This window comes from Struthio camelus, chromosome 1 (genome assembly GCF_040807025.1).
Source record: "Struthio camelus isolate bStrCam1 chromosome 1, bStrCam1.hap1, whole genome shotgun sequence".
Classification (NCBI taxonomy): domain Eukaryota; kingdom Metazoa; phylum Chordata; class Aves; order Struthioniformes; family Struthionidae; genus Struthio; species Struthio camelus.
In genome coordinates, this window is record NC_090942.1 from 129,529,705 (window position 1) to 129,557,335 (window position 27,631).

The 27,631-nt window shown below is 37.3% G+C and overlaps 1 protein-coding gene across 4 annotated transcripts in view; it reads left to right on the forward strand.

The window, feature by feature from the left end:
• CFAP47 (cilia and flagella associated protein 47) overlaps nucleotides 1-27,631 on the forward strand; it is a 360,791-nt gene that overhangs the window by 52,345 nt on the left and 280,815 nt on the right. For 2 of the 4 annotated variants that reach the window (XM_068916942.1, XM_009686331.2), the window contains 4 exons: nucleotides 793-952; nucleotides 9,955-10,150; nucleotides 11,632-11,841; nucleotides 24,488-24,588. In XM_068916942.1, the coding sequence (XP_068773043.1) occupies nucleotides 793-952; nucleotides 9,955-10,150; nucleotides 11,632-11,841; nucleotides 24,488-24,588 (667 nt within the window). The remainder of the gene's footprint in view (nucleotides 1-792; nucleotides 953-9,954; nucleotides 10,151-11,631; nucleotides 11,842-24,487; nucleotides 24,589-27,631) is intronic. The other 2 variants (XM_068916948.1, XM_068916957.1) reach the window with 2 other exon arrangements.

The window sequence follows — 27,631 nt, forward strand, 5'->3', positions numbered from 1 at the left end:
TTTAGTTAGAAAGAGGGACCTAACAGGGTGCTTAGCCACAGCTATTCTGTTTTGGAGCATAGAGAATTTGACTGTATGAATACAAATCGTACCATGTCTTTATCTATCCTTTTTAATTCTTGAAGACTTATTTGGAATTTATAGAAACAGACTATACTTTTGTGCAATGACGTTCTCCCCAACTCTTACTTCAAAATCTTTTTCAGGTATTTTTAAAAAAATCTTACTGTTGTAAATTCAAAGCCTTTTCCTAGCTATTGACATATTAGGTATTGAAAGAGTACCTGAGATGGGAATTGGAATCTTTCTTGTTACCACTATATTCTCATTGAATTGAATAAGTGGATTTCTAAAACCTGAATGTCTAATACTTTTGTGAACTCAGCATATCTTTTAGAAGCACTGCAAGAACTAAACTATGACCCATGTCATCCAGCTACAGTGCTTCATTTGTGTCAGAAAAACTCCTCTCCCTTCTATTTGGTGAAGGACTCTCACTGCAATACTTCTATTTATTTGTCACCCATGAATGAGATTTTCCATTCTGGAAGAAAAGTATCTTTGTGAATGTGGTGAGTGACTGCAAAGCATCTAGTCTGTGAGGTTAGGTGTACTCGTTTTCTCACTGTACAGGTTTAATAAACTGGATTTTTCATTGCTCTCTAATGCTTTCTGGCTTTCAATCTGATCTAATTGCAAAAGGAATATGTAATATGGTATTAGAAAGGTATCGTAGTGCTTGTTACTTTCTCTTTTTCATCGTTGTCCCCCTTTCTCCATAAACATTTACAGAAACTTCACCTGAGGAATATCTCAAGGCAGCAGTTGACATGGAAGTTGAGTTGTGATGGTGCAAACAGAAACGTAGAAGATGATATTTTTAAATTTAGTCTACAGAATGGATTTCTTGATCCGGGGCAAAAAATCAGTATCGCTGTATATTTCTGCCCTCGTAAGTGTTTTTCTGCATTCTATGGATAGTTTGTTAAAGATGCATCTTCATAGGTTTTTTTTTAAATCCTTTTTTCCTATGGATCGTAAATAGTACTTTTTTGATGAACTTTGAGTTAATATGTCTCGATAATGAACTGAAATGACAAAGGAAAGACTTGTTGAGGTTCTGAGAAAAGGCAGCTGCAGACCTAACAGAAGGCACTGAATCACTTGACTAACATTATTTGAAAAGCCTATTTTGTACATGCAAGGTCTCAGGGCTAGGATATCAGACTTACTTTCAATACTGCCATTTAATGTGCGTTTGGTTTGACTGAATTAAAAGCTAAAGCTTTCCAAGAATACCTGTTTTGTGTGTATATGTAAAATTTTTTTCTAAATAGCCATAATTGAAGTGAGAATAGAAATTTCCTTCCTCAGAAGACATAAAATCAGTACAGATAAGGTATTTTCTGAGTAGTCTGCTAAGGTAAGTAGAACCTAAGTTAACAATATGGAACATATTTCTAGCTAAATTAAGGGCGTGCAGGAAGATGATGGTCAACCACATACACTAGAAGAGGAATGACAGAACGTGAATATTAGGATTCTACCTTACTCTCATTCAAATATTTAGGAGCCAGACTAATGTAACCTTGCATGTGAGCCTACCAGCATCTGAAGGTCCTTGCAGGACTTAAAGTTGTATTGACAGTTTAAGTGCCCTACTGGTTGCCACAGCATTCTCAAAGGGGAAAAAAATTGGCTTGTTGGTAGGATCTGATTCTGAGTCAGCAATTGACCGTTCCTGTCCTAAAGGAAGATGTTGGCATTATTCTTGATGAGTATGGTTGAAATCTATACTCCCAAACAAATGCTAGGAATGATTTAATATAATTATAAATAAAAAATCATAGTTATAAGGGCCTAACCATGATTCTGCATGGTAAACTGAGAAGACTGTAGTAAATATTCTGCATACATGTTGTGAGTGTCATGCAAGAGCCATATTTAATTATATGTGTAGCTTTGAGTTGCTTGCTATATCTTTTTTCAGTGCCGTATTGGTAGCTTTTATCTTAAAGTATATGGTTGAACTGTGATTTTGTTCATGAAATGGAAAGTAACTAATATATAATGATTTTGCAGAATTCTTTGGAAGGTGATTTGCTTTTAATTAAGTTAATTTTTCTTTTGATCAGCAAATCCGGACGTTTCAGAAATACTCTTCTTTGTGGGTATATTACCTGGAAAGTTTCTCACCTAATCAATATCTGTAGTTGTTGTTTTCACATTTCTGTGAGGTATTCATGGGGCATCATTTTAGAAATCTGTATTTAACTTACTCTGTTAAATTCTATATCACTATAAATTACACTGCTAGAGGAAAGTTAAATTACATTTTGCTGTTGGCAGAATCTAAAAATATTTAGAGCATCAGTTTCCCTTTTTAGAAAGATCAGTTTATTTCTCTTTTCCCCCTACATTCCTCCAAAGTAAATAGAAAACTCTGGGTTTTGGTCCTGAACCCACACGTTTATGTAACAGCCATAAAACTCTGTTCAATATGATACTAAAATATTATAGTAGATAGGTTTTTATACTTAGTGCAATCCTCTGTTTTGGAACCAAGCGACGTTACCCCATCTTCGATCATCTCCACAGGTCCTCAATCATGTTTCATTGATAACTTATGTAGGTTGTTATAGCCCAAATAAAAACAGCTGAAAATATTTCTTAAAGTACTGGTTTTTGGAGTGATATGAAATTAAAAAAAAAAAAAATCAAGGATGCTAGGTGAATTGAAAGAGAACATTGTTCCAGAGTGCAAGAAAATGTTAGAATATGGAAATCAGAAGGATGGTAAGATTGGACAGAGCATGGAAGGATAACATAGGAAAAGAATCTGGAGGTTGCATGTTTTCAGATGTTCAGCTATGCAAAGCTTTATATATAAGGGCTTAGAGTATCAGTTTGCTTTTGAAAGATATAGTGATCTGCTGAAAGACTCTATGGAAAGCATTTTTAGACTGAAGAAGAAAAAAGGCTGTACGTAAAATTCTAATTTTTTGTGAAAGTATTGAGATGCAAGTCAGAGTAAAATAGGATAAAGAAGTCACAGAATCACAGAATCACACAGATTCACAAAATGGTTGAGGTTAGAAGGGACCTTTGGAGATCATCTAGTCCAACCCCCCTGCTTAAGCAGGGTCACCTAGAGCACGTTGCCCAGGATTATGTCCAAACAGCTTTTGAACATCTTCAAGGAAGGAGACTCTACAACCTCTCTGGGCAATGTGTTCCAGTGCTCAGTCACCCTCACAGTGAAGAAGTTTTTCCTCAGGTTCAGATGGAACTTCCTGTGTTTCCGTTTGTGCCCATTGCCTCTCGTCCTGTCACTGGGCACCACGGAGAAGAATCTGGCCCCATCCTCTTGACACCTTCCTTTCAGAGCTTTGTACACATTTATTGGATGCCCCCTCAGTCTTCTCTTCTCCAGGCTGAAGAATCCCAGCTCTCGCAGCCTCTCCTCATATGAGGGATGCTGCAGTGCCTTAGTCGTCTTAGTAGCCCTTTGCTGGTCTTGCTCCAGTAGCTCCATGTCTCTCTTGTACTGGGGAGCCCAGAACTGGACGCGGTACTCCAGATGTGGCCTCCCCAGGGCTGAGTAGAGGGGGAGGATTACCTCCCTTGACGTGCTGGCAACGCTCTTCCTAACGCAGCCCAGGATGCCTTTGGCCTTCTTGGCCACGAGGGCGCATTGCTGTCTCCTGGTCGACTTGTCGCCCAGCAGGGGTGACCAGGTGCTTCTCTGCAGAGCTGCTTTCCAGCAGGTCAGCCCCCAGCCTGTCCTGGTGCCTGGGGTTATTCCTCCCCAGGTGCAGGACTTGGCATTTCCCTTTGTGGAACTTCATGAGACTCCTGCTGGTCCATTTCTCCCGCCTGTCGAGGTGCCTCTGAATGGCAGCACAACTATTAGGTGTATCAGCCACTCCTCCCAGCTTTGTATCATCAGCCAACTCGGTGAGGGTGCACTCTGTGTGCCTTCATCCAGGTCTTTGATGCAAAAGTTGAAGGGGATGGGACTCAGTATGGACCCCTGGGGGACACTGCTAGCTACAGGCCTGCACTGATCACTGGTCAGGATCCTCTGAGCTCTGCCGTTCAGCCGCTTCTCAACCCACCGTGCTGTCCACTCATCTAGCCGGCACTTCCTGAGCTTGCCTGTGAGGATGTAGTGGGAGACAGTGTCGAAAGCCTTGCTGAAGTCAAGGTAGACAACATCCGCTGCTCTCCTCTCATCTACCCAGCGAGCCATTCCATCATACAGGGCTATCGGATTGGTTAAACGTGATTTCCCCTTTGTGAATCCATGCAGACTGCTGTCAGGATCTGTCCTTCATGGGCTTGGAAATGGTGTCCAGGATGAGCTGCTCCATCACCTTTCCAGGGAGGGAGGTGAGGCTGAGTGGCGTGTGGTTCCCTGGGTCCTCCTGCTTGCCCTTTCTGAAGAACGGGGTGATGTTTGCTTGCTTTCTTCCAGTCCTTCCGGACACCTCTCCCGATTGCCACGGCCTTTCAAAGATGATGGAGAGCGGCCTAGCAATGGCATCTGCCAGCTCCCTCAGCCCTCGTGGGTGCATCCTGTTGTGGTCGAGGGACTTGTGGATGTCCAGTTTGCTGAAGTGATCCCTAACCTGGTCCTTCTCCACCAAGGGAAAGTCTTCCTTTCTCCAGAGGTTCTCTGTGGTCTCTAAGAGCCAAGGATTCCTGAGGGCTGGCCTTAGCAGTGAAGACTGAAGCGAAGAAGGCATTCAGTCTCTCTGCCTTCTCTGTATCCTTGGCCAGCAGGGCCCCTGCCCCATTCATTAGCGGACCCACATTTTCTCTAGTCTCGCCTTTGTTGCTGATGTGTTTGAAGAAGCCCTTCTTGTTGTCCTTGACATCCCTTGCCAGATTAGACTCCAAATGGGCCTTGGCCTTCCTTATTGCATCCCTGCATATTCTGACAACAGTCCTTGCGAGTGGCCTGTCCCTGGTTCCACCTTCTCTATACTTCCTTCTTCTGTGTGAGTTTTGTCAGGAGCTCCTTGCTCATCCATGCAGGTCTCCTGCCCCCTTTGCTCGATTTCTTGCTCGCGAATCAAGCGACAGAAAGATATTATGACCGCAGGTTTTTGGAGTAAGAACAGAGAGGAAAGAAGGGTGAAAATATGGAAGAGTGCAAAGTGAAAAAAAAAGACTGAAAATTCTGTATTATTCCTCAAGATATAATTAAAAAAACCCCATGGAAAGTTTATTGTAACTGTGTTTTACACATGTTTTTCCCCCTTTCACAAATTTATTCTTTGCTTTCCGTAGGGTATCAGAATTTTCTGTAGTCTTTCAAATAATAAAACAATAAATGTTGTAAGTTTGAGAAGATATTCTAGTAGATATTTTTTTAGAATATGTGTATGGTTAGAGTAATTTCAGATAATTCTAAAACATTCAATTATAGAGAACAGTTATAAATATTCCAGTCTGCTTTTGAATTTGAGAAACATGCTCTTTTAATAGATGTTTTAACTGTGTTTTGTTTTGATTATGTTAACGTATATAGCTTGGTAAAGGAAGAAAATACCTATTCAAAATCATTCTCATGTGATTAAATCAGTGGGATTTGTTATAAGGGTGGTCAGGAAAATATTAGACTTAAAAAAAAATAAAGCTGTACTTGCAGATCTCTGGTGATGATAGGGCTTGGATGAGCATAGCTTCTCTTTTTCTCCTGTTTCTTTCTAAGTGCCACTTAGCATTAATGACAGTTAAAGCAAATTTTACAGTTTTCTCTAATCCTACGTTATATAGCAGCCAGATGGGGATCACGTGCTAATGAATAAATGAAGAGATCAGCCATGTGATAATCCTATTTAGAAGGTGTTTACATTGTGGGACTGTATTAAAAATTCTCCTATAAATAGTGAAGTGCTGGAGTGACTATAAAGCAGAGAATAACATGCAAGTAAAAGCCATTGTTTTGAATTACTAAATAAATTGTATGTGTAAATGCACACATGCATATGCTTAAGGATGACTGATAAATAATTATTTTAATTTAAGTTTATTTATATTTTCCATTTTTCCAAACCTTTTGTTTGCAGGAAATCATAAATCACTGTAAGAATCAATTTTAATTCGATGTTCTAAGTATTTTCCTATGATTTATAGCCTACTTGTGCTATACCTTCCCTGGAAATAATTACTCTTTCTTGAAACAGAACATTAGACACAACAAAACCCCCACAGGAGACTTGATTAAGGAATATATTGGGCTAATCACCTTCATAGGTTTGTTCTCTAGAGTTGTAGTGTGAGAATGAACAAGCCTTAAAATAAACTTTGAGTATGCATTATACTAATTTGTTTAAATATGCTATCGTGTTTATAGATTATAATGAAAGTACAAAATTCTATGGTATGCCTCCATGTGTTTTAACAAATGTCGCAAAGAGTTTTATATAATGTATGGTATTGCAATGATTCCTTTTCAAGAAAGATTACCAAGTTTAATAGAGATTCTCAAGAACTGAGACCAGACTGAAGTGGAGCAGGGGGCTTTTAATATATTTCTCCTACAAAAATGGGTGAATAGTGTCAGGAGGAAAACTTATCTATGTGCATAACTTCCTTTCAACAGAAATATAATCTATGTTTCTTTTAAGAAGGAATCTACAGAAATTCTATTCCCAGTATAGCATGCTAGAGAGTTAGACACTCTGAACTCGATGGGCTTTCTAGTGCAAATTAAACTGGAAGTGAAGGAGCTAATAAATATATATGCACACATATACTTTGAGAAGTCTTTCTGTGTTCCTTTATGCAGAGCTTTTTTCTAAGAAAAGATGGTGAATGCTTATTTCCCATAATAAATATGCCCAGAAAAGACAAAGTGGAAATAACCTAAATAATTCTACAGATTTTTTTTCAGCCTTTCTCAAATTTAGATGGGCAGATTTGCCAGTACCATCAAATCTCCCAAAGGAAATTTTTACAAATCTGCTGGACCCCTTGTTGTCTGTTCTGTAGAAATTAATGATGTTGTATCAGAATGGTAAAAACAGCGCAAGCTTTGATTGTAGTCCTGGCAGATGTAATTAATAGAATAAGTATATCCCACAGTATTCAGACTATTTAGTTTTTCCTGGCTAAGTGATATGAATACTTGCAAAAGATCAGACAGACATTTTTTAGTTGATGTAATTATGTCTTATAACTAAGTTTATATGAGGTCTGCTGCTGGAATTTCTTTTCACTTGTGCCACTAAGAATGGAGCAAAATTTGGTGATGTTCATGTAAATTGGTAGGTGAATGGCGTGACAGATATTCTCAGGTTTGGGAATAGCATTATTTGCTCTTGTGGAGAAAAAAGGCAATAGTTATTACCTGTCAATGCTGAAAACTTGAATAGTTGAAATGACAGAACATGTAACAGGATGGAAAGAAATGAATAGAGATTAGTATAAGGAAGGAAAGTTTAATAGTAATTTAAAAGGATGTTGATATCCATTCTATTTAAGAGCGTCCTAATTTTAAAGCATGGAGTGTTTGTCCTCCAGCACCTTAGCTTGTGAATTTGCCATATAGTAAGCTGGAATCAAAGCTGTGTAAATGGAGAAGACTTCTGCTTCAGGGCACTTGCTGCTTTGTTTGGGGGCTAATGATGCAGGGAATTGAAGAATTCCATTATGGCCCTACTTTTGCCATTTTTTAATATATTATGAAATACAGGTTTAGCTGAAGCAATGCTATTGGTCCATATATCTTTCTCAGCTCCCGATTTTATTTGCAGAAGAGCTGAGAGTTCATGACTTACTGCTAGTTCAGCACATAATTCCCATTAATTTCAGAGTAAAGTTAAATGTTCTCAAAACAATGTTTTCAAAACGTGGGTTCTGGGTATTTCAAACTAATGAACAAAACTTAGAGGGACCCTTTTTTTTTTTAGGTCTTTGTGAGGACAGCGTCATAACATGCTGTGTTTTTATTTGCTCATTTATTTATTTATTAAACTCCTCATGGGGTCCTTGTGTGTTTACATGTGCAGAATTTTGAGTAAGCCACGTACAGAATGATCAGTTTAACAAACTGACTGTTTCCAAGAATAAGCGCTGTCTTCTATCCACAGAGTGAGTCAGGGATTCTATGGAAAACACATGTGATCATGTAATTAATTGATTTGTTTTATGTACAATGGGGATGAAAAGTTTGTGTGGAAAAGCCTAATACAACTATTTTATAGATTTTGTAGTTTCACTTTAGAAATATAGCTAATACAAATGTTTTAAAATGTGAGAGGTCGTGAACATGACTTATTCTTCAGTACTGACATCTGACCCTGTAATTTCCTTCCTTAAGTTGTAGCATTTATTAGTCATGGCCTGTCACTTTCCATTACTATATGTTCTAGAAATGTAGGAGTATAGGATACCAGAAGTATGGTTTAACTAGAGCACGACTGCAGAATATTAGTTTGTCTCATGTATAACCTGTATAATACCAGTCATCTTTTCTTATAGGCCAGTCAAATGTTATATGGCACTTCATACATCTCCATGAACTTTTCTGACTCTTTCACCTTTCCCTCATGGGAGTGCTAAGTGCCAGAAAAAAGATGTTATTTTCTTGCTGTCTCAATACTTAGCATCACAATCTTCTCAGCTTTCTTGGGGTATTCTCTCCTAAAACTAGTTACCATTTAACAGAGAACTAGCCATATTTTGTGAGCATTTTTCCCCGAAGAGATTCACATTTGCTGTTCTGATATGAAGGGGTCTACAAGCCGTGCTGTGGGCAGCTAACAGGCTTCCATGAAGCTCCTATAGTATCATCTCCATGCAGAAATCCTCTCTTATGAGGAGAGAATAAGATAAAATATTTTGAAGAGGGCAGGTTTTCTGCTTTGTGTGTGAAAACAGCGGTGGCTGTTTCTCAGGCCATGAGAAAGATTATTGGAGCTAAAGAGCTTGAGGTTGTATTTTGTTTGCTGTAGCACGTGTGCTCATACAGACACGTAAAAAGGAAATTACTCTTTTTGCTCTCTCTTTCCTTCTTAAACGTTAGGTGAGGATGCTTCTAGTGTGTACTTACTAATCTGTGGACAATGGGGAATCAAAGGGAAGGACGTTTTTTCTCAAAATGAAAAGATTAAACTTTCTGGGTTGCAAAGGTGCCAGTGACATGCCATAGATGTGCTTCTAAGTGAAAGAGATATTCGTTACTTGGCCCTCAAAATTGTTCCTTTTGTCAGTTCTTCAGCAGGCAGGAATAACTGAAAACTTGGTAAATGACATTGCATGACTTGGAATAACGTTTTGATAGAGTAACAGTTGCTAGTGCACCTTGCTTCCGTGTCAGTGAAAGAGAAAGAAAATGAGCTTTTGTTGCCCTGTAGAGATGGAACCCTGGAGCAACTGGAAGGATGGTGTGAGAAGGGATAGTACAGGAGGAAACTGGGGGTACTGTCAGTGGAGTATAATTCAAGGATGTCATAGAACCTATCCCTCTGGCTGTTGTAAGACTATTCAGCAACAGTATAGGTTTTATAATTGTTTGTTAAAATGATAACCATCTTATGATGCACCAACTGTCTTTTGGCTTAGCAGTCAGATGTTACTGATGTTTATTCATTTGTAAAATTAGCATTCTATGCGTTAATTAGTGCAGCTTATTTTACATGACTGTAATTCTTAAAATTGACACATGTTATCTGGATGTTCTACGTAAAGGAATGTTAGTACAGTAAATAACTCAATTTCAGAAAGCTTTCTACTGATTAAAAAAATGGATTTTTGGTTTGCTGCAAGCAAGTATTCCAAACTTTCTTAGTAAATAATTCATTTACTTTATGTCAAGCTACATTTTGAGTAAAAGAGCAGTACTGAAGATAAAATTAAAAAAATTCTTATTCTAACTCATTATTTTAATTGCATGCATTTATGGTGATAGAGTTGACTTTCTTGTTTTGGTTTATTTTTCAGCAGCTTGTCCTGGAGCATACGCGTCTGAAATGTCAGTATATGTAAATGATAATCCATCTCACTACAGAATAACTTTGTCTGGCACTGTGAAGTCACCAAAAATAAAATTTGATCCTGTCATTCTAATGCTAATGCCAGTTCCTCTGGGTATGAAAACTGAAACAGCCATCAATATTATTCCACAAGATTATTTAAGGTAAAAATCTTGAGGTAAATTTATTATAGAAATCCTGAATAGTTCTTGTTTTTGTTTTCTCCTGAAGAAGTGAATTCATACTTGTTTATGACTGTTAATATTCATTTCTTGCTTAAGAGAGGAAAGAGTCTGCATGTTTAAGAGAAAATGCATATAATATTGCTCTACATTCAGCAAACCCATATTTTGTCCTCAAAACATATTACTGCTTCATGAAATGGACATCTTCTGTTATATTCACTTTGTCACATGCTTGTAAAAGTATTTGGAACGGTACATGAAATAGGAAGAGAAGAATCTTACCAGGTGTTTTTGCTAACTTTAGCCAGATACTGCGATCATAGTTTTATCTACTCTACAGGTTAGAAAGCAGTGTTTTGAAATCTAATTGATATTTGGGTAATTAGCAACTTTTTTGGACCATTTTTTATTTTTGCTTCCTAAGCAAGACTTCAGTACCAAAAAGTATATTGCAACAAATTTTAAGGATGTCATTTAATATATTAAGTAATTCATATATTTTTCATTTTTGTATAGATAACCTACTTTATCCTGTTGGTTAAACTTACAAGAGAGCTTTTTCTTAATCTTTATAATATATAATATAACCTGACACTAAATCTATTCCTGTTTGATAAAAATCTTTTAACATCTTTTCAAGTTAGAGCTGCAGCACTCTTCTATCTGTATAGAAATACTTGCTTTCGGTCTCTGAGATGCAACTTCTCTACATGTAATTATGAAATAGTAGTAATGTTAGTTTAATATGCCTATGTAGGTACCATTTCGGTATCAGAAGAACTGGAGGAAAACTTTAAGCTGCAGAAAATTAGATATTAAGCACTTGAAGATGATGTGAATTTCTTTGCTCTCCTTTGAATTGTAGTAATTTATAAAGTGACTTTTCTATTGCCAGTAATTCAGCAGTTGGATCCAAAAGGATTCCATATAGGCCTGGATCCACTCACAATTTTATTTCAAATGTTGGAACCTAACACTACATGACCAAGGAAAGAATCTTAATATATATCCATAGATTTCTACTTTACATTGTTATTGTAAAAGTTGTTGAATATTAAAATACCTTCATGTATGCTAATACCGTTTAATCAGTATAAATGAAAGCTTTGACTGTAGCAAACCTCTGATAGAGCACAAATAAGGAAGCAACATTTAAGCCTTTTGCATTGCAATAGGAAGTAGAAATTGTTCTTCCTTGGGATATTGAACAATTGTGGGTCAGTATTAAATACTGAGATACATTTGTTTAAAAAAAAAAAAACAAAAAAACAAAACAGAATGGTAAATGCTGAAGGATTTTAATTCTTCAGTTAATTTCACTTTGAATATCACTTCAAAACTGAAGTTTATTAATATACTACTATATATAACCATATAAAGTAGTTTCATAAGTGTATGAATGAACTTTATTACTGTCATCCTATGAGCACAAAAACCATTATTATTGATTTTTAACACAGGCAATCACGAATTCAAATTGAACTTCCAGAGCTTGAACTTGAAGATGGTGACAGGATTTACCCTTTTTCTGTACAATTCCCAGAAGGACAAGATATTGTTGTGTCATCAGATGGCACAAATATAGAACGAATTTGTAATATTGGCTTCAGCTCATCCAGGCCAGTGTCATTTTTAGGGAATATATTCTTCATCGATGAAGAAGAAAACAGGTAACATGTTCAATTAAAATTCATATGGAGGGTCCAAACTGACAAAGGTTATAAGACATAAAACTCTTGTTGTGAACTAATTGAGTAAAGATCTATAAAGATATTCTGAAAAAGTGAGAATGAAACTTAGAAATGCGTTCTTTTTTCAACTGGATTACCACTCCAAAACACACAATTCAGCTTTGGTTTCTAAGTTAAGATTTACCTAAGTTATTGTTTGGAGGTCTTGTATCTCACTCACAGCTTTCTTTACTAGTTAATTCTTATGGCTACTTATACCTTCTCAATTGCTTTGGAGAGGCATACTCTTGAGTCAAGATATCCCAATGTTTTCCATTACAGAGTATTTTACTTTTTTAAGAATACCCTCTTAAAATTTTGCGATATATTTTAAGTTTTGTTGGAATCTAAAGTAAGGAAGCACCAACATCAGATCTGATGTGAATTTAAGCTTGTATAGTGACTTTGTTCCGTAGTGAAAATTTCTTCATTCTCAAACTTTTACAAAAACTTATATTCATTTTATTACACAATTCATAAAGTTTTTATCATATTAAGAATAAATTCAACATACTGTAGAGCTGCAAAAACCTTTCAGAGTTTGTTTTGGGAAGCAAGTAGTCTCTAGTAGCTTGCAATGATTTTTAGGGTGGGGGTGAAATGTTGTTGCACGTGTGGTTTATTCATTCCTAGCCTCAAAGCAGACGTAGGGAGACATTCTGTGGGGGGAACTATACTAGAAGTCAGAATTTCATTTTGCTAGTAGCCAGCAAAGAAACATCTCTAGTTTGTTATACCACAAAGAACACTGTCCCAGTGTTTTTTCAAGTGGACATCCCTCCTTCCCTGTGTATGTCATTCTTAGGTCTTCTGCTCTTGTATGTTTATATCCTAATTCTTAATTTTGCCTTGTCTTTTTTTACTGTAAGCTTTTTAGGGCAGGACAATCTATTACAAGTATATATACACTGAGCTGAGGCATTTGCTGATCTCTCGTTCTTCCTGTATTGTTGTTAATCAGTTACTTTATTGAGAATCTGGAGGGTACTATCCATACATAAGATTAATATGAAATCCTTTGGGTGGTTGTACCTAATTTATCTTTGGGGTTTCAGGCTATTACCATTTGCATTACTGATTTCAGATGTTCAATAGTGTTTTTTGTTTTCTGAGGCTAGTGAGACAAACAGGTGTGTGTGTGTGTGTGTGTGTATACGTATATATATATAAATACTGCGTAGAACTAGTATCAGTGTCAAGCTACTTTTGGTATGACATACAGGACTGGAGGCTGAAATATGCGAAATTCTGTTGATTCCTGCTCCCTCCATATAGTGCTCTCCAGAGTTTTCTGCACTGGCTTAGACTTTCCAGATAGCGGCATCAGCAGAAGCAGGCACTATCAGAGAGAAGGGATAAGGGGCGAGAGTACGCTATTAGATTTCCCCCCTTCTTTTTCCTCCCCTCCTCCCCACTCCCTGGTCACAACCCTATGCGTTAACTTCAGAAATCAGTTTAAGTTGTTATTAAAAGGTACTGAAATGATTTAGGAACATAAATCCTATGTACAGAGAAATACTTAAGACATTTATGTGGTCTAATTCCTATTAGGCCTAAATTCCTATAGGACGACAGAGCTATAGTTTGACAGCAGTTTAAATACATTACTTTAAAATGTATCTCTTTAAAACACTGACATTTATTTACACTTACTCAGGTGAAAATAAAGTGTCTCTTTTTTTTTAGTTCTATTAGTTAATGACAACTGTTTTTTACAGTTGCAGTCAATTTAGTGATGAAAACATTTTGCAAGCATGAAATGTGTACACCTTATTTTGATTTTAAAGTAGCAATCTGTTTCTTTAAATAACTTCAGTGGAGAAAAGATACCCAGAAGGTCTCCCCTGCTCCCAGTAAATGAAGATCCAATTTATTGTTAAATGTTCTATATAAAAATAAATATTATTCAGGATTTGTCCCTTTAATTCATCTTTCCCCTTTGCTGGATGAAATGAGTACATGCATGAAGAAGAAAGATAAATACTGTTGTGATTAAAAGCCATTCCTGCTATTACTATTTTCAGTAGAGTAACTATTTTGAGAGTTAAATGTTTTGCTTAGCATGAGCTTTTTCCTAAGCATAAATCTAATTCCTATAATATTTTGATGCAAAGGCTGAGGATGCTTCAGTTATTGCTGCACACATAGAAATAGTGTTTTATATTTTAATCTCTATATATTTTCCTCCAATAATCTAGTCTTTGTATTCACATTTTATTCACTTCTAAGATCTAACCATAGTGTGGGACGGGATTCATAAATGCGTGTTAAAACTTGTAGTAATTATGAGAAAAGGATAATTTAAACTTACGATGAGGTCTGAAATATAGCTGTTGAGCAGACACAATATTTATTTTTAATAACTGTTTTTATGTGAGGCAGTAGCAGCTTTTCAAACCTGGTTCTGGAGAAATGAGCCTTTCTGTTGTTTAACAAACTTTTTCTGTGTTGCCATTAAAATGAAATAAAGGATACCCCCCTCCATTTAAAAGGAAAGTTAATGTATTTTTGAAAAAAAGATCTCTGATAAAGCAGTCATCAAAGTAACATTAAAGACCATCCATGCTCACAAAGGCATGAAAAAATTCTTGCTCAGGAATGTCAAAGCATCTTAAAATTGCTGTTGTACTTTAAAATGTAGTAGATAGGTGTCTGGTAAAAGACAGTACTAGCAACATTGGTTTGCCAGTGCTGGTGTGATAACTCATTATGAGTTATGTGCCTGCATGGGCTGTAGTGTAAGATGTTATGGAATCTGAATACAAATGGATCAAATAACATACCATCCAAAACAAAGAAATTCTGTATGGAGTATTGGCCACAGTAGCAGTACGACTCATATTGACTTGTGGGAAAATTATTTTTATCAGAATGAGAAGAAGGTCTTTTCTTTAACTTGAGAAGTCTAAATAGGTGCCTGATTCTCTAATCCACAGTATATAATTGTTATTCTGATGAAATCTGTGAGAATTTACTCAGGCTTGGATTTTTTTTCTCCTCTACATGGGAGACTTATGGAATGTGTTCAGACTTGATTCACTTAATTATCTGAGCATTTGAGCAGTTCATCTCAAACTATGAAACTTAAAAATTTAAACTGCTCTGTTAATTTGAATATTTAGGAGGACAGGATTTTGTGGCTTTCTAAACCTTTAATAATGAAACTCTGAAACAGAGAAATAAATCCAAAAAGGTAGCTGGTCTTGAATAGGCTCCTATTTTGTATGGTAGTCCGTGAGATTCCACAGTGTCAGTTGCTGAAAACATTGTATTCTTTTGTTGAATGTTCTCCTTTTATATTTCGTGAGACTATGCATTATGATTATTTGCAGATATTACTGTAAAAATGTCAATTATATTGATTCAAATTAAACCAAATTAAGATCTTATTATTTTTCAGTTTTCAATGTAATAGTACATATTCTATAGTTTAAACTGAAATTTTTAAATTTCAAATCCTGATACAGTGTTTTAGGATGGAATTAAAATATGTGAATTAAAAACTAAGTTATGGTCATATGTTGGTAAATCGTCGTCTCCTGTATTTAACTACTTGGAAAAACAGCTTTTACTTCTCAGCCGAGCTAATTCTAGGTATATTTCAAAGCATGAATATTGACAAGAAAAATGCTGTTTTGGTCAATTTTTACCTAGGCTCTGTAGTGTTTCTCCCTTCCAAATTCATGACTCTAATTCAAGACTTCAGTAGGAATGATTTGTATAGTCCATATAAATAATAATATTTTTTTCCTTACAGGAGAAATCACAGTGAACATAGGTAGAGGGTAGATATTGTTGAATTAGGCTACTTTAGAGAGAACATTTGAGAGATGATAGGTCATCATGTTTTACAGAAAAATCAGGCTATATATAGTAAAATAGAGTAAAACTGAAGAGGGATATGGTTGTCATTTAGGCAAGCAATTTACTGTGCAATTTACTGTTTACAGTTCAATTAAATGAATAATAAGTAAGTGCATTAATATTTATTTAATGACTACCTTAAATTAGAATTTGCAGTTAATGTCTAATGTTATTTTTAATCTCTACTCTCTGTTATGCTCCTTTGACTCTTAAGACATAATAAAAGACATTTTATTGCATAGGGCTGATATATGTACATAAATAAAAGATAACATAAAATCCAAGAATATTTTAACCAGATACCTGAGAAATGGAAGGAATGTTCTATTTAGTTACGAAATTTTTCCTTCAACTTGAAAAAATAAAAAAAATTGAGAAATACCCCCCTGAGAATATTGCATGTTTATATATGTGGCCGCTAGTTGTGATGATTTCTTTTTGTTTGCTGTCTGAGTAGATAAACATTTTAGCAGGGAACAAATACTATCTGCTGTCCTTATTGAGGTGGCATTTAAATTATTTCTTTATAAAAGATGAGTAATAAACAACATGTACATATTGTGTCATATAAACAAAGGAAATCATGCTCTGGACATCAAAATATCTACAAAGGACCTATATGATGGGCGGATGAATTACTGTGATTGTCTATGACATGAAAGTACTGAGATCTTTGCCTTCCATGTTCTCTCACATGCTTTGTTGATTTTTCTTTCCCTCTCTCTCTGGGGAGCTGGGGAACCTTGTACAATTTCTGATACTATTCATGTTATTTATGGCTGGGACTTAGGAAGACAAGATTTGGGCATATTCCAGGCTTTTAATAATGAAATGATGATGCTGAGACATAACTGTTGAAAGGTACTTGGTTTTGAATCAGTTACCATTTTTTTTTTTTTCCACTCCGTGAGATCTCACTGTGCCTCTGAGGGAAATGCTTTTCCTTCTGTTTTTGGGAAACATGCCTAAGCATGCAGTGTTCTAGCAAGCAGTCATTATTAATGTCAAATGCCTGTATTTTGCTAGCACACCTTAAAGAATAAGGGTTGTCAGTTTCTTTCAATATCTTTTGAATTCTGAAAGATCAGGGAGCTAGAAAACAGGGGAGTTCTAGACGTTTGCCTGCTACTTTGTTGTGTTTGGCTGATCTCTTAATATTACATTGAACATTTTAGTTCAGGTAGTTGGGAGTGGTTTTGAAAACCAGGATGGTCTAAACCCATTAATCTTTCATATTTTTTTCTGCTTATGGCTTTCTACCTTTCCCTTTTTGATGGTCCCTGCCAGCCGAAGCATTCTGTTATTCAGGAATTAAGGGCTTACAGCATTGCTTCCACTAGAAAAAACATGACTAGCTGCCCAGCTGTAAGTCCTGTATATCAGGTGAAACCATGTGTCTGTCACTAGTCATTACTGTATTATTTTGATCACTGTAGAAGCCTGAGTGCTCTCTGTAAAGGATCAGGACTTCTCAGTATTGGGGAACTGCCCATCTCTGAATCAAAATGACAGAGCTTGCATTGGTCATCTTTTCCTCTCTCTTCCAGTTCTATTATCAGTGGATATGCTCAAGGTTTTGTTGTTGGGGTGAGGGGAAAGGGAAGCAGAGGTTCTTATTTATTTATTTATTAATTTTTAGTTTAGTGTGTGTTTGTCATCATTAGAGATCTGTGAAATGTCTCACTCTTGTGGCAAGTTGTCTTTTGGCACTGACTGATCCTGCAAGCAGTTTGCCTTATTTCGTAAGCTAGCAGTGGCAGCTTTTTTTTCTTTCAAATCTACCAGAACAATGCTGTTACGAAAGTTTATCAGTTAGATCCTAGTAGCTTTGGGTTCTTTATCAGTGGAAATTTTAAATGACATTCTGCATTGTTAATACTGTTGAAGATGAGTTACTTAAGCATTGTCATAGCAGAACAGAAGTTATCTTTCTAGAGCATTTTGGGTATGCTGATATCCAAATAATTTGTGCCTGAAGTGCTACAAAGCAAAAGAAAAAGGATGAATATGTTTCGATTACGGTTTTTGTCTTCTGCAGTAAGATTTAAAAAAAAATCATATTGGTTGAGCTAACTGCTTTTATATCGGCTGTTGAGAACTTTTTTCTTTTATTTTCTTTTCTTCCTGTCATCACAGTCGGACTTACTTTTAGGTTATCAGGAGGCTGCAAATCTTGGAACACATAATACTTTTAATGGCCATTCTCCTACTCTGTATTCTTTGCGAATGTGCATTAGAGAATAAACACTGAAATATCAGTGGCACTAATGGTTCATGCAGATAAAATTTATTTTGACTTGATTTATTAACTACTATAAAACTGAACACGCTGACAAATTTAACATGTACAGATGTAACACATTTTGTAGATGTAAAAGGTCAGTGGTTTGAGGTGATTGTAAGCATATGATGAAGGTACACGTCTTGAATGTATTTATCATACTTGTATGGAAATAGGCATGCTTTTCTGTCTGGTCATATATCTCAATGCTCAAAATATGTATAATATGTGTAATAAGTATCTCCAAGTGCCTTCACGCTTTCTGCCATGCTGCTTTCATGAATGGAGTGCCATCCTTTAACCCCAAGTGAGTCTTTTGGATACTTCCTCATTCTTTAGGAAGTTTGTTTTCAAAACCCACTTCTGGGAAGATACCATGTTCAAAGAGTTGATGATGATGAATGGATAGAACCACAGAATGACTGAGTATGAAAAAGACCTCCAGAGATCATCTAGTCCAACACCGCTGCTCAAAGTCAAGTCAGCTACAGCAGGTTGCTCACAATCTTCTCACGTTGGGTTCTGAATATCTCCAGGGCGGAGACTCCACAGTCTCTCTGGGCAGCCTGTTCCAGTGTGCAACCACCCTCACCGTATATTAAAAAAAAAAAAGGTTTCTTTTCTTATGTTTACTTGGAATGTCTGTATTTCAGTCTGTGCCCATTGCCTCTTGTCTTGGGCACCACCAAGAAGAGTCTGGCTCCATTTTCTTTAGTCCCGTCTCCCCCCCCCCCCCCCCCCCCAATCAGGTATTTATACACATTACCAGTGGGATTGTGGGATTTCCCCCCGAGCCTTCTCTTCACCTGGATGATCAGTGATCAGTTCCAACTCTCAGCCTTTCCCCGTAGGTCAGAGTCTCCAGTCCTTGAATTGGTGGCCCTTCGCTGGACTCTCCAGAACGTGCACGTCTTCCTTGTACTGGGGAGCCCAGACCTGGGCACAGCACTCCAGATGTGGTCTTACTATGGCTGAGCGGAGGGGGAGGATCACCTCCCTCAACCTGCTGGCAAGGCTCTTCCTATTGCACCCCAGGACACTGTTGGCCTTCTTTGCTGCAAGGGGCACGTTGCTGGCTGATGTCCGACTTGTTATCCACCGGTACGGCCAGGGCCTCTTCCGCAAAGCTGCTTTCCAGCCTGTCAGTCCCCAGCCTGTACTAGTGCGTGGAGTTATTGCTCTCCAGGTGCAGGACTGGGCATTTCCCTCTGCTGAACTTCATGAGACTCCCGTTGGCCCGTTTCTGCAGCCTGGCGAGGGCCCTCGGAGTGGCAGCCGTTCCTCCCAGCTTGGTGTTGTCTGCAAACTTGCTGAGGGTGTCCCATCATGCAGGTCGTCAATGAAGAGGTTGAAGAGTGTTGGCCCTTGGTGTCGACCCCTTCGGGGACGCCACGAGTGCCTGGCCTCCAGATGGACTTTGTGCCACTGAGGACAGCTCTCTCAGCCTGGCAGGTCAGCCTCTTTTCAGGAGCTCCTTGTTCATCCATGCAGGCCTCCTGCCCCCTCTCCTTGAGTTCCTGCTTGTCGGCATGGCCTGTTCCTGAGTTTGGAGGAGGTGATCCTTGAAGATCAATCAGTCAGCTCTCCTGGACCTTCTTCTCTGCACGACTGTATGCCATGGGATTCTTCCAAGCAGATCCCTGAACAGGCCCCAGTCTAGGCCTGTGGTCTTGCTTTTTGCCTTCCTCTCGAGATCCTGATCTCCAGCATCTCATTGTCACTGCAGCCAAGGTAACCCTCAGCCTTCACATCCCTGACCAGTCCTTCCTTGTTTCGTACGTATCGTGTCCAGGGGAGCATCTCCCCTCATTGGCTTCTCAATCTCCCGCGTCAGGGAGGCATCAGCAGCGCTCTCCAGAAAGCTCCTGGATCCCTTGTGCCCTGCTGTGCTGCCCTTCCAGCAAGTAATCGAGGTGGTCAGAGGTCCGTGAGGACCAGGGCCTGTGAGTGTGCGGTTTCTTGCAGCTGTCCAAAGAAGGCCTCATCTACTTCTTGTGGAACAGGCAGTCTGTAGCAGACACCCACAACAACATTGCTCCTGTTGGTTGGCCACTAATCCTGACCCGTAAGCTCGGAGCCGGCTCATCATCCGTCCCAGGGCAGAGCTCCATGCGTTCCCACTGCGCTCTCGCATAAAGCGCAACGTCCCCTCCTTGCTCTCCTGGCCTGTCCTTCCTAGAGACCCTGTAGCCAGCCATTGCAGCCCCCCAGCTGTGGGGGCTATGCCACCATGCCTCTGCGATCCCAGTGAGATCGTAGCTGCAGCTGCACGCAGACGTCTAGTTCCTCCCGTCTGCTCCCTGTGCTGCTGCCCGCATTGGTGTACAGGCACTTCAGAGAGGCCCCTAGTCGTGCTGATTGCCCAGGAAAGGTATGAGAGCTCTCCCCATCGTGCTTTAGCGTAGGCACTGCCTCACTTGTGTGGATACGCTTGAGAGGGGCCCCTCTCAGGCCTGTTTTTGTTGATTATGAGGTCTCTCTTGTGCACAGCACCCTGCACCCTCTGCTTGCCATCCCATTCCACCACTTCCTCACTTGACTGAGGTTGTCGTCTCCCTCTCCTGTCGTTCCTTGTTTAAAGCTCTCCTCCCCTGTTTGGCCAGCCTGTTGGCCAAGATGCTTTTGCCCATTTATCGAGGCAGATTCTGTCTCTTCCTAGCAGTCCTTGATCCTCAGAGAAGGTCCCATGGTCATAGAAGCCAAATTCCTGTTGTTGACACCAGCTCTGCAACCAGTTGTTGGCCCATAGGACCTGCCCGCTCCTCCTGAAGCCTTTCCCCTCTCCTCGCCCCCTCGTCCTTAGCCAGCCCTCCCCCCGAGAGCCATGTAGTCACACTTGATATGCTCCAGGGCTCCCCATCAGTGTCACTGGTGGTCATGTGGAAGAGCAGCAGGGCTGAGGGCTGGACAGGCCACTGCTGTCTCTCTGCAACGTCCTGGATCCGAGCCCCCAGCAAGCAGCAAACCTCCTGCAACAGCTAGTCAGGCTGGCAGATGGGGGGCCTCCATCCCCTGCAGCAAGGAGTTATCAGCTACTATTACTCACGGTTTCTTCCTGGTGTTGCTGCATGATTTCAGCACAGGTGCTTCATTGGACAAGCTTTTTGTCTTATGAACCCTCTTCAGCCTCTAAATTTGTTTGTTAGGATATGTTATGTTCCTTAAGTTCCTTCTATCATTAGGTGGTTTTATTCATTTTTCTTCCTATAATAGCACAGAATACAAAAGGATCATGCACTTGTTTGGTTTGTAAGCATCAGGAAACAGGGAGGACCACCTCTTACAGCTGTAGCCTGATGTCTGAGGGATTGATTTGTACCTAGATGTCCTGTAGCTATGGCTATTCTTTATATTATAGATTGTGTGGTAGTCTTTGCCTTTCAGTCCTTGAATTTGGTAACTAATTAAGTTGCACTGCGGTTGTTTTCTGGTATGCTTTTCTGGATTTTCTTACCATTCAAATCAAGACATGGTTTTGGCACATTGCAAAATCTTAAATCTTCATTGGTGGTGGAGATGGCTGTGGTGCTCACCTCCACCTGGCTTACCAGAAATGTGACTGAGTCCAATAATACAGACATCTGAATTTCATTCATACAATTTACATGAATAGGTAAATTAATCTTAATCCATCTTCTCTCCCCTTCCCTTGCACCCTTGCCTGTTAAACAGTGAAGGAGTTCCCTGGGTATTTTAACATGTCATTTTAATATATTAGTTAGCTTTTGTACAGAGCAGAAAAGTATGTGGGTTGGTGTGAGAAAATGTATTCTCCCTCTGAAAGTTCCCTTAGGTTATTCCAGTAATTTAATTCAGAATTGTGTGTGCGGGGAAATGGCTTTTTATCTGTTTTCTGAGATCTTAAGGTGTGGCAAGATATAGGTTGCTGCAGCTGCTATCCATATGTGAAGTGGATAATATCCATTTAAAGTATGTGCTTGTTCAAAAGAGAAGTACAAAACTTCAGGAGAGGGCAGTTCTTTCTGTTATATTTGAAGTCATCTTGCTACTTTCATCACAGCTATTAAGGTTGTGCTGAAATTCACTTACTGATTTTCTGATACTAGTACCCCAATCAGGGTTATAATTCTGTTAAAATTTGCTTTCACTACAGAAACTTAGGTCTAGTGTCTGCCCTCCGGATTCAGAAGATTAGCCAATACTTCAAAGTAGTGAAATCTAATTACAGCAGTGTAGAGTATTCATCTAATAATAATGTACCTTTTTGCATTTGGTCACCTTATAAGCTTCCTGCATATTACAAATTACCTGCAAACTTCTATGAATTAAAATTTTAAGGAGAATTTCCAAAGATTGAATACAATATGGATGAAGACATTAAAAATATGCTCTGGTCATGTGTGTGTATTTTTATTTATGAAAGGGAAAACCCTTTGGAATGAATTTGTGCTAACTTACAGATCACCAAGGTTAGTATACATAGATTATCTTTATGAAGCAAGTGAGATATATCTTTTGTTTAGAAGCATCACTGACTGTTGTTATTGTTTTATGAAGACAGTATGATGAATCCATTAACAACTCAGTGGTCTGTGTCTTCTTTTCTTTGTTTACAGTCTGTATATTTTTTTAATGTTTCAGTGCAGAGCACAGTAGCCATGCTAGTATTAGCAGCAGTATGTTTATAATTTTGTTGTCTGAAGTTAAGCTAATGTATGCCTGTGGGGTATTGAGAATTGTCATTTATCACAGTGAAGTCATGAGTTAGAAGTTGGCAAAATTTTCTGTGCTCTAGTTCTCAATATTGAATGTCTTTAAATGGTTTGATAAAGGTAGAAAAATTATTATGTTCTGATACATGGTTTGGACACATACAAATATATGTTTGCTGATGTAGATATACTGCTGACAGCCATCTTACTCTCTGGTACTCTGTTTTTGAGATTTTTGCCAAATAAAAGTAGGTAGCATAAAATTAGCAGCAAACGCTAAATGATTGAGAGGTGCCCTGGTAAGATGAAACTGGTCAAGGTGCTCACCACCCTGAAATTTCTGTAGGACTGACATGGCCAAAAAACATACCAAAGCACTTTAGAGCTCAATTGTTGATTTAAGTGACCATTAGCTATCACATTGGAATAGAAATGTGAATATTTATGGATAAGCTATGGATATGGATTTAGTTGGGGCTTTTGTCTAGTAAAGTTCCCCTGAAAGTAGTATCTAAGAACGTTGTCTAGTTGGAGAGGGAAGTATGGAGGAGGAAACAAAACTTAATTACTTTTCGTACTTTTAAAATGTTGCTGTTGTCCTTGGTCAGGTCATTCTATAACAAAGCAGTTGAAGAGAAATAGAACATATTAGAAAACAATAAGAAAGGTCTTATGAGGTGTTTTAGTATTAATCTCAATTTGCATAAAATAGAAATTTATCCTTCCATATATAGTTTAAGAAAATAGGAAATATTTTCATTTGTTCCATGCAAAGCATATTTTCCATATTCCTAATTCTCAATATAATAAAGCAAGATGGATATCAGCATGTTGTTTTACTTACTAAAAGTGTATTTTCCTTTGCATTTTGATGGCTTTCTGCCATGAATAAAGTAATGTGAGGTGAAAGAAAGCTATGCAGTAATATAGGACTAAGATAAGTTGAATTACCTTTCAATTGCAGTCAGCCAGGAACATATGTACAAACAGTTGTGAGTTACTTAATGGCAGTAGTTCTCTTAGGTGACTGCACCCAGAAAGATTTAGACCAAAAATGAAAAGAATGGTGAAATGGTGGATTGCTACACCTCAACATGGATGCTACAGACAGTGCAAACACTCTATTGCGCATAGAAGTGTGTACATCAATTTCTGTTATATTCTAGCAATTGCAATCAATATCTCATTGTTTTTAAATTGAATATTTGTTTCTAAATATTTATTTTGAGATTTCTCTAAAGGCTTATAGAAAAAGCATTAAATCAAAATAGATGTTGCTTTTCAAGAAAGCTTCCAGTGACAAAAAATATAGGATACTTTTAGCAAGTTAGCAATCTCCTTTAGTATGCTCATAAATATCAGCTGTAATTTTAATTGCTTTTGTTTTCAGAGAGAAACAGTACATTTATTTCAAGAAATCTTTTCTAACTCTTGAACTTTCAGATTAATGAGTTGTGCGTGCTCATAGTAAATGAATTCTTTTGTGGAAATACTATACTAACCTTCACCATTTCAGCATGTGCTCTCATCTGTGTACCAAAAAGAAGTTACCTGAACGTTATTTATGTCATTTATTCTTGTCTTGAAATAACCTTGTTTGCCATGGCTAAATGGAAAGCTATCACATAGTGAAATAAAGTGTTTCCCAAATAAAATCATTTGGGAAACGTTTGATTAAAATTACTTTGAAGGCAACTCTATTCATAGAGAAGGATTGAAGATATTTTCTTTAATGGGCATAACTTTTTTGTTTGTTTGCTTTAAATAGGTTCTCACTTAAGGTTGCTGCAATAGCAGAAAACTGCCTTCTTACTTTATACCCGTATTTGGCTTTTCACCGCTTTGATCAACAAGTTATCTTCAAAAGCAGTAAGCAATCAACATTTTACATCTTTAAATTATCTTACATGCAGTAGTATGTCAGTGTTTTCAGTGTGGTAGCAGGGATGCTATCAAGATAGTATTTTTTTCATTAATTACAAGGGATGCTAGCAGTTAAATTGTATAGTTTAATAGCTTCTGTTTTCTTGTTGAAAATAATAAGGACTATTTATGTAAACAATTGCATATTATTTATTGAAAAAATATTAGACTAATCTAGAATTTATAGAATATTTGATATTTTTAAAGTATGAGTAGAAAAGACAGCCCAAACAATAGAGAAGAAATTTGAATCTAAATTAGACTGATAGAAACAGTCATTAAAATTTCATATGACAACAGCTGGATAAATTATGAAGAAAACAAAAGAGAAGAAAGCCACTTGATATTATGATAAAATGTGGTCATTACTTGACTGTTGGAAATGATTTTCAGCATTTTTAATTATGGTATCCTGGAAGACCTGGGAGCGTAACAATATTTTAAGACCCAATAACAACCTGGAGTCACAGAGTAGAAATATTTTTATCTGTGATGAAAATTTCCTCATATTCTTCAGCCAGTTGGTCCTGTTGATAAGCAGTACTTTTTTATCTTTTACCTGGACATTATAAAACAGCTCTAATACAGTTTGATATCCATTCTATATGAGGTCTCTCTTTTTTTTTAATAGAAAAACTTAATTAAACAGAAGTAAAATATGCAAGCTGCATTCTAACATGGTAGAAATCCATGGATGTTTTATGATAGTGCTTTAATATAAAAACCTAAGAGCATTAATACAACATTTATTTAATTTTTGATTATACTTAGAATAGAAAGTCATAAAAAACACACTTTTTCAAAAGCAAGTGCTTTCAAGAGCATGTTAATTACATGCAAGGTGGAATTTCTAAAATATTTTAGTTTTGTTAGTTGAAGAAATTGATTGCAAATTAAAAACATCGTGTAAGTTTGCTTAAAACATCTACTTTTTTTCTATACTACTCCTAAGTCCTTTTCAATGTTCTGCAATCTCTTTATGTGTGGTTTTGTTTATGGGAAGGGATTAGTATCAGAGGATAATTCTGGTTGGAAGGGACCTCTGGACGTTATCTAGTCCAACCTCCTGCTCAAAGCAGGTTCAACTATGAGGTAAACTACTACATTTTCTTATAGCTGGTATCTGTTATATTTGGATGAAGCATCCAGGCTTTCAGGTAAGCAAACCATTCATTAGGTCAGAAATAGATTTAGCTTTGAAGACTGCAGATTCTAAGACTGCTTTGACTTAAATGTGTTACCTGGACTGCCTAAGAGAAAAGATAATTGGTAATATATAACCCATGGATCATAGGACAATTAAATGAAGATAAGGGAAAAAGTATTATATTCTCTCTTATGAATGTGTGATTTATTTATTTATTTTAGTATCCAATGGATTTATGAATTTGTTTCTTCAGGCTCATCTTTTGAAGATACTTCTTAAGTTTTCTATTGAGGATTAAGTCAAAGATAGGGCAGTGATTTTATGAAAACTGGAGGGAAAAAAAAATGCTGAGAAACTGCAAGCAAAGAGAATGCACTGGATCACTAGTTTAGCGTGACCAAACCATATCTGTGCAATACAGTGGTTTTGAAAGCTGTTCCACAAGCCTTTGCTTCCATGTATCTAACACCATGCTCTTATGTTATTTGGTCCAAACTGCACCCTTAACCTTGTCAACAACCCCAATATAAAGATAATAGTGGAGTTTTTCCTTCTCTTACTGTTGTTAGCTAGTCCTGAAACCATACTGGGTTCCCCTTCTTCTGAGGGTCCTGTAATCCTATTATATCATGGCAGGTGAAACTGCACCGTGTTCTACAGCATCTAGAATTAGTATTTGTAATCCCTAGTGGGAGACAATATGAATTCAGAGTGGATGATCCATGAGAACTCTTCTGCACAGAGTGCAAGAGCATGGCAATACCATGTTAACTTGTGAAAATTGTATTGATACTGATGGCAGATGCTTATTATGTTGTCTTTAGTTTAATGCTTTAGTTTAAGCCACTCTACATAATGTAAAATGTTTACATTCAGCTTTCTGGTAGATGGAACTATACAGTAATGTCATAACTAATATACTGCAGATGCACCCTATCTTGCACCCCCAATTCTGTGTCTTGCTTTTATCTAATGTAGTATAAAATGTAGAATATTTCTGCAAAAGTGGACATTCTCACTCTGAATATTCCTTGCAATTCTTTTTATAAACCTCAAGTTTAGTTTAGATGTTTAATATCTGTTATGAGAAGAAAATGTTTTATTTATATATGGACAAGGTGTCTTAACTTTTTGGGGAGTTTAATTCTTTTGAGGTAAAATTTTTAATGGGATAAGAAAAGAGAATACTGTTAACAGATAATTGATAGTCAGAAGTTTTGGCCTTGACAAAATGAAGAAAGAAATAAAAAGTTATTGAACTATTGGAAGCATTTTTGATAGTGGAATTGAAGTGAATTGTGGCCTCAGGATAATTTTTGTCATGGATATATCAAAATCATTTTGATTAAGGAATGCAGTCCCTCATACCTGTGTTTGCACAAAGTTCCACTACAAAGTTTATTCTTTTTATTTTTACATATAAAAGCCAAAACAACAAAATTTTATGGCTTACGTATTTTAACATTTATCTGAAGAAAAACTGTTTTTTTTCTGAAAGTTTTGAACTGCCTTTCCAATTGGCATTTAAGACCATAGGATTGTAAAATCACTCAGGTTTTTCAGATGTAGCTTAAACCCTCTGGTTTTTGTGGGTCCAACAAAATCATGTAATAGTAGAAAGTCTTACTCTAATAGTAAATGTGAGTTTAGGCTCTTGCATATTTAAACTGTTAGAGAAATTATTATGTTTTTCACTTGTGACAAATACTTAATCTTCAGGTATGTCTGCACAGCAAAATGAAAGTGTAGTTGTAGTATATTCTAGCATATCTATGTTAACCTTATCTAATTATAGGGAGTAATAATAGCAGTGGAAACACACTCTATCATCTCTAGCATATG